Source organism: Sesamum indicum, unplaced genomic scaffold (assembly GCF_000512975.1).
Source record: "Sesamum indicum cultivar Zhongzhi No. 13 unplaced genomic scaffold, S_indicum_v1.0 scaffold00304, whole genome shotgun sequence".
NCBI classification, from domain to species: domain Eukaryota; kingdom Viridiplantae; phylum Streptophyta; class Magnoliopsida; order Lamiales; family Pedaliaceae; genus Sesamum; species Sesamum indicum.
This window is the reverse complement of record NW_011628197.1, coordinates 5975-14063: the sequence shown is the minus strand read 5'-3', so window position 1 is coordinate 14063 and position 8089 is coordinate 5975. Positions and strand designations below refer to the sequence as shown.

At 44.1% G+C, this 8089-nt stretch overlaps 2 protein-coding genes across 2 annotated transcripts; both read left to right on the top strand.

Annotated features, from left to right (window-relative positions):
• Positions 1 to 2593: 2593 nt before the first annotated feature.
• On the top strand, positions 2594 to 4191 carry LOC105180059. Its single transcript, XM_011103719.1, has 2 exons — positions 2594 to 4033; positions 4126 to 4191. The coding sequence occupies exons 1-2, from the start codon at positions 2594 to 2596 to the stop codon at positions 4189 to 4191; spliced, it is 1506 nt and encodes a 501-aa protein (XP_011102021.1).
• Positions 4192 to 5208: 1017 nt separating this feature from the next.
• Positions 5209 to 6819, top strand: LOC105180058. The gene is made up of 2 exons (XM_011103718.1): positions 5209 to 5725; positions 5963 to 6819. The coding sequence occupies exons 1-2, from the start codon at positions 5209 to 5211 to the stop codon at positions 6817 to 6819; spliced, it is 1374 nt and encodes a 457-aa protein (XP_011102020.1).
• Positions 6820 to 8089: the final 1270 nt, after the last annotated feature.

Here is an 8089-nt window from a genome sequence, read left to right as displayed (position 1 = left end):
TTGTTATTCAAGTAAAACGGCGACTGAAGCTATGAGTATGCAAAGCACTTGTGTTTTGGTTGAGTAATCAGGTGCCTTCACCACAAGTGTTGTCATTCGCGTCAACAGGCCAAAATGCAACGTTTTTTGGTTGAGTAACCGGGTGCCTCACCACAAGTGTTATCATTCGCGTCAAAAGACCGAAAGATGGCCTAAAGAACACAAGTTGCAGGCAAAAATGAAGGAAAAAAAGAAAAAAAGAGCCATGACATAATAGAAGGGGAAGAAAAAAGAAAAAAAAAATCATTATTGGCCCAAAGAAAAGAAAGAAAAGGGAAATACGTCCCTACTTAGGTAGATATAAGGAGATAAAGGGTATTGTGCTAGCATTGAGGATGATAACATTTAGAAACCTACAGATTTTATGGAAGCTTGATTGTCCTACTCTGTACTTGGCAAAACAATGTGTGATGATGGGATTGGCCTCTTACCCTCGTTATGAAAAGTTAGCATTTGTATAATGTATTATTGTATTTGTGTTTTGAGATTATGTGCACATAGTATTTCGTTTTGTCTTGGGGGCTATAACTTTAAAGACATTGCAACAATCCTTTCTTTATTTTTTGATTTATTAAAATAATTATCGCATTTATTTCTTGGTGGCTATCTGAAATCTTTTCTGTATAAAAATCATTTACTTTAGACATGTCTTTTCTTATGTGATTATTATTTCTAATTAGCAGGAGATAGATTCTTGCCTTGATATTATTTTACCAATATAACTGAAAATAATTATTGTAACGATATTTAAATTTTATATTATTATAGTTCTCTTTAATTTTATGAATTATTTCTTTCAGATTGCCATCTCAGCAGAGAGAAGTATCATAAATTTTTAATTTTATTGACCCATGATTGCAGTTTATCCAGGTATATGAGGTCGAGAATCGTTGTTAACTAACAATTGAAAATAAAATCAAATTCCTTTTTTGTCTTCCGTCTTTCTTTTAACTCTTCTAATGAAGTTCATGAGATAATTTTCTTTTAGTTACATTTGTACGCTTTGTGAGAAGACCATGGTGATGTCCCCGGAAGTGCTTCTTAGTGTTGGTGTTCTATGGTGCAGGTGACTATTCATATGCTATCATATCATGTTTATCATTTGTCCCCCACAGCTGTGTGTTGCTGAGTTCTTATGCAGAACCCATTCATTAGTTCATTGGTAAGGTGAGCTATTCTTTAGAGGGGATATGTGTGTTAGTGATCCTCCTACATTTATCCTTGTATGCTCTTGAAGGGTTGAAGGAGTATAACTTAAGTCCATTTTTGGCGATGGATATTGGGTGGTATTGAGTTAAGCAGCAATGTGTTTTATTGAGAAAGAGACTACATTGTGAGAAGAATCTATGAAGCATAAGTACTGTAAAAATCTTTTAGGTACCCTTGAGGCTTGGCATTCTACTGGGTCTTGCCTTGCCCATTGAAAATCAATGAATACAATTAGATACCATCATTTGTTAATATTAGGCTTGTGTTTCCTTTTGTTGTCTTTGGATTTTTAGTGTTTTAAACTTTGGTTCCATGGTAAGTCAATCTCTTAAATCAATATTTTTCTTGACTTAGGCTGGTGCAATATATTGGAGAATTTATTGTCACTTCCCAAAAGCTTATCACTCGAGGTTCAGTCCTGGTAAGTCACTTTTACTGGCTTAGTTCCTATCAATATTTATGTTGATCTATCTCTAGAAGTTATTTAGTATCAATATCTGACAATTAAAGTGCTTATTTTGTTTATTCGATCTTATTATTTTAGGATTTTATTGTGGTGATGCTACTGATATTACTACTCCTGAATGGTTGAGTTTTGCCAAACAAGCTTCAATACGTAGTGCACTATTAATCGTCCTCCAATGGTGTCTCACTTCCAGTTATGATAGATTTAGCAATCTTGTTATGTTCTAGGTTTTTTTTCTTTTGTTCGTATGTGTGAACCTCTTCTTGTATCACTCAGAAAATGGTCTCCTTTTGAGTTGAGTTACTTAAAAAGGTTCCACATGTAGTGATATACATTAGTAAAAAACATGTATAAATTATAAGGGCAAAAGAGTAATTGGATGAGTGGAGACACACCATAAGCAAATAGAACCCATCACACCATACAATCTCCCATACCACTATAAATACCAAAATACTAATTTTTTAATTCAAGTTACTATTCATTGACAAGACCCTTTTTTCTCCTGAAAATTAGACATTTTGCGGAAATTGTATTTCACCTGGTGAGCACTTCCGTCGTGGTAAAATCCCAATTTCATCCTTTAACAAAAATCCTCAACCACATCATTGGCGCCATTTGTGGGAAATATTTACCGCGACGTTGAGCATGCAGACCAGGTCCCGAGCTCGTGACATACACAATCTAGACGCCATCCAAGAAGCCCAGGCAAACGGAATGGAATAGAACCCTCCTAGCGAACAGTCAATTCCTCAGGAGGTAACCCCCCTAACGCACCAGCATACACCCCTCAATGGGGGAGTCCTCTTGTCACATCAAAAATCTCCGGCTGTACCCCCAACCGGAGTACTCCCCTCGGATGCCCCCCCCCAAGAGCCGATGATTCAGCTGACACAGGAGGCTTTGCTAACCTTGCTTCGAGATGCGTCCACACGAGCTGCGGCTCAAGCCGTGGCCCAATTTGTGGCGCAACAACCAGTGAACCCGCCCCCTCCTTCCCCTCGCAGAAGTCGAGAACTATCCTCGGCTCCCGAGGAGGAGGAGCAGAGGCGAAAGGAAGTAAACAGTTGGATTTCTAGACGTAGTACAAAACAAACTCAAGATCGAAATCTCCCTAACCCCCCCCCCCCACTAACTCGGGGAGCCGAGGATTCCTACTTGCCGTTGGCTATGGCACCTTCGAGACGAAGCCCATTTACCTCCCATATTCTGGCCGAGGCGCTCCCAGTCGGTCTCAAGGTGTCGAATTTACCAGAATATGATGGGGCAGGAGATCCACAAGAATACTTAGACAAATTCTATGCCAAGATTGACTGGTATGATCTGAGTGATGCCGTATACTGTAAAGTCTTCCGCACTACACTTTCGAAGCGCGCGTTGGCTTGGTTCAACCAACTGCCCGCTGGAACTATTTCCAGCCTCGAGCAGTTGGCTCAGCATTTTTTGCACCACTTCTCAATGAACAAAAAGATCCCAAAAACAGTGGCATACCTATTCACTGTTCGCCAGAGAGAGGGTGAGACCCTGAGAGACTTCATGCAAAGATTCGTAGATGCAGTTCATGAGGTCCCTCACGTCAATCAAGAGATGTTAGCCAGTATCGTCCAGCAGAATCTACAACTGGGAAGATTTAAGGAATCTATAGCCGGCAAACCCCCTAACACTATCGAGGACTTAATTGTGCGTTCACAAAAATACATCCGCATAGAGGAGTCGAACGCGATGGATCCTTCCTTCAACAACAAAAGGAAGGGTCGGGAAGAAGAGAAAGAGTCGAAGAAGAAGAAGGAACGCAAACACGTACCTCCAGTTGGTTTGGCCCGCTATACCCTTTTGAATGCCCCCAGAGGTGAGATATTAGTCGTAGCTGAGCAGCAGGGACTGATCAATCAATGGCCGAAAAAGATGAAGGACAATCCTAAGAGGTTCAAATCCGACAAATACTGCCGTTTCCATCGAGACAGAGGGCACACAACGGAGGAGTGCCACCATTTGAAAAATGAGATCGAAAAGTTGATTCAAAGAGGATATTTAAAAGAATATGTCAATCAGGGACCCAAGCACCAACCCCGGGACTCAACCTCCAAACAAGCTGGGAACGGCAACAACCTCCCCACGGCAGGGGTCATCGCCGTGATTTCAGGTGGCCCCGCTGGGGGCGACTCGGCCAATGCTAGAAGGGCCCTCACTCGAGCAGCTAGGGGGAGTCACGCGCAAACCCCTATCCAAGTTCACACCATTAGATCGCTGCAAGAGGATGACATTTCATTCGGCCAACAAAACTTAGACCCAACGAGGAATCAAAATAATGACGCCTTGGTCAGGCCACAATATCTACCTTCTGGGTCAAAAAAATCTTGGTAGATAGTGGAAATTCGGCTGATATTATATTCTATGATGCATATGTCCAGTTAGGGATTGATAACGCACAACTTCGGAAGGTGACACCCCTCTCACGGGTTTTAGCAGTGACATGATCCAACCAATGGGGGAGGTGACGCTGCCATCATCCCTCGGTTCTCATCCAAAAAGATTCACGAAATTAGTGAAGTTCCTCGTGGTGAAAGCCCCATCCGCTTACAACGTCATCTTGGGGAGACCGAGCCTGAACCTCTTCCGAGCGATAGCATCTACTTTCCACTTGAAACTAAAATTCCCCACTCCTAACGATGTGGGGGAAGCGATAGGAGAAGAGAGAACGGCGAGAGAGTGCTATATGAATACACTTAAAAGATCTCGCGAGAGGATGGATGAGGCGACCAATGGAAAAATGAAGAGGAAAATAACTGACGGGAGGCGAGAGACAACAGAGTCCCCGGAAGAGTACGTGGGAGTACCTTGTGAGGAAAAGAAAGTAGAAGCTATGGAAGAACTGAAGGCAATCCATCTCTCTGTAGATGGCGAGAAGACTGTGAAGATAAGCACGGAGATGCGTCAGTCTACTGAAGAGAGTTTAACACGATTTTTGGTTGAAAATGAGGAAGTATTTGCATGGAGCATGACAGATTTCTATGAAATCCCACCCGGCGTCATCAGTCACCAGCTCAATGTAAATCCCGAAGCAAAACCCGTGAAGCAAAAGAAAAGGATATTCGGACTGGAGAGAAGTCAAGCAATACAAACAGAGGTGGATAAACTGTTGGGAGCGAAGCACATACGCCCAGTGCAATATCCGGAGTGGTTAGCTAACGTCGTCCTGGTCCCGAAGCCTCGACTTCACAAATCTGAATAAGGCATGTCCAAAGGATCCCTTCCCCATCCCGCGAATTGACTTGCTGGTTGACTCGACCTCCGGATGTGAAATATTAAGTTTTTTTGACGCGTATCAAGGATACAACCAAATTTCGTTGGCACCTGAAGATCAAGAGAAAACGAGTTTTGTCACAGACCAAGGGATCTTCTGTTACAATGTCATGTTGTTCGGCCTGAAGAATGCCGGAGCAACATATCAACGGCTCATCAACGACATGTTCAAAAATCAGATAGGTCGGAACATGGAAGTATACATAGACGACATGCTGGTTAAGAGTGTCAAAGAACAAGATCACGTCAAGGATCTGGAAGAGTGTTTCCAAATCCTAAAAGCTTTTGGCATGAAGTTGAATCCTGCCAAGTGTACCTTTGGGGTGCGAGGGGGAAAATTCCTCGGTTACATGATCTCCGAAAGAGGTATAGAGGCGAACCCCGAAAAGATCAGCGTTATCATGAACATGCGCCCTCCCAAGTCAATCAAAGAGGTGCAAAAGATTGCTGGAAAACTGGCTTCCCTGAATAGGTTCATTTCGCAGTCTGTGGATAAGGGCCTACATTTCTTCAGAATACTTCGCGGTGCGGCAAAATTTAAGTGGGACAAATCTAGCCAAGAAGCATTTGATGCACTGAAGAGGTATTTATCTTCGCCGCCTCTATTGACAAAACCAAGAACTGGACCCTCTACCTTTACTTGGCAATTTCTGGAGAAGAGGTTAGCTCGATTTTGGTACGACGGGAAAACAGAGAGCACCACCCCGTGTACTATGTCAGTAGGTGTTGCAAGGGGTTGAATCCAGGTACTCCCAAATCGGAAAACTAGCCCTCTCTTTAATCACCGCAGCCAGAAAATTGAGGTCGTATTTTCAGTCGCACCAAGTAGTGGTATTGACGAATCACCCCCTAAAGCAAGTGCTTTCAAGTCCAGAGGTCTCCAGAAGAATGGTCAAGTGGGCTGTGGAGTTGAGTGATTTGGTGTCGAATTTCAACCAAGACCAGGCATTAAGGCACAGGCGCTAGCTGACTTCATTGTAGAGTTGGCATATGATGAAGCAGGTATCTCTACGCCTTCCTGGAGTCTACATGTCGATGGATCATCAACATCGACGGGAAGCAAGGCTGGAATAGTGTTGGAGAGCCCTGAAGGTGATAAGTTCGAGTATGCGATAAAACTAGAATACCCCTCGTCCAACAATGAAGCGGAATACGAGGCAATCTTAGCAGGAGGTGAGTTAGCCTTAGCCGTAGGGGCAAGGAAGATTGTCATTTATAGCGACTCACAGTTGTTGGTCAACCAAATCCAAGGCTCGTTCGAGACCCGAGATGAAAAAATGGCTAAGTATTCATTGAAAGCAAAAACTCTACTTGAAAAGTTTGAAGAAGCCTCTGTTATTCAGGTGTCGAGGACGGAAAACATCGTAGCTGACCAACTAGCTAAACTAGCAAGTTCGATGGCAGCCATCCGAAGCAGAAAAATCACCTTTCTCTCTTTAGAACGAGCCGTGATAGAGGAGAAAGAGGAGATCATGTGCGCTGACCCAACACCTCTGAGCTGGAAGGAAGATATCGTCAATTTCTTAACTAAGGGAGCCGTGCCAGAGAACCAAAAGGAGGCGAAGGCCTTGCGAGGAAAAGCATCCCGCTTCGTCATGATGGACGGAGACTTGTACAAACGTGGTTTCTCACTGCCCCTCTTAAAATGCCTAACTTCTGAAGAGGGAAATTATGTCCTACGAGAGATACACGATGGAATTTGCGGAAACCACCTCGGAGGAAAGGCCCTAGCAGGAAAAGCCCTCAGGCAAGGTTTCTTTTGGCCAACAATGCTCTCTGATGCACATGGATTGGTTAGATGATGCCGGGCGTGCCAAGAACATGCAAACATTAAACACCAGCCGGCAGCGCTGATGCATCCCCTACAAAGCCCTTGCCCTTTCGACTAATGGGGCATGGACCTAGTCGGACCATTTCCGCAAGCCGCGGGACAAAGGAAGTTCCTAATCGTTGCAGTGGACTACTTTACTAAGTGGGTTGAGGCCGAGCTGTTAGCCAAAATATCAGAGAAGGAAGTGATTAAGTTTCTATGGAAGAACATCATATGCCGCTTTGGCATCCCCCGCGCCATAATTTCCGACAATGGGACTCAGTTTTCTGAAAACAAACTTAAGGACTGGTGCAAGGGATTGGGGATTAAACAATTCTTCACGTCAGTTAACAATCCCCAAGCGAATGGACAGACGGAAGTCACCAATCGGATGATACTTCAACATTTGAAGACGCGTCTAGGCAACGCAAAGAGGGCATGGGTGGACGAGCTTCCCAGTGTCTTATGGGCTTATCGGACGACGTCGAGGACCCCAACAAGAGAATCCCCTTTCAACCTAACTTACGGAACAAACGCCGTAGTGCCCGCTGAAATAGGAGAACTTAGTTGGCGAGTGAAATACTACAACCCAGATTGCAACGAGCAAGGATTGAGAATGAACTTAGACTTCGTCGAAGAAGCCAGGGAGAAAGCCGCCATCTGAGCTACTATGTACAGAACTAGAATGGCAAAAGCATACAATGCGAGGGTCAAGCCAAGAAACTTTCAAGTAGGAGATCTAGTGATGCGGAAAGCCGAGGCCTCGGGTCCCATTGGAAAGCTGGATCCCAAATGGGAAGGCCCCTACAAAGTGGTGGAGGTGGTAAGTGCGGGGGCGTACAAGTTGAAACAGCTCGATGGGAAGAACATCCCTCGCACGTGGAATGTGAAAAATCTGAAAAAGTATTATTGCTAAGTTCTCTCAGTAGATAGAGTTTACCTTTTGAACATTTTGTATTAGAGGGCGAAGTAGAAGCGCGATGTTTTTATCCCCCCCGGTGACCCCTTGCAAAATCCCTTGTAATTCGTACTCGAGTAATGAAATTAATTTTCCTGCTGTAGTTAATCTTTTCAACAAGGGGACTATGGATTTCGTGAGGCCCCCTTGAAGCATCACTTGCCCCAGGCACCCCCTAAATGAAAGTCCATCGGAGACCCCCCCCCCCAACGATGTTGTCCCCGGAAAGTTTTGCCCTCCCTAAATGAAGTTGGCGAAAATCCAACTCAGGGACTCGAGCAAAACCATCCCTTGAGGCGACACC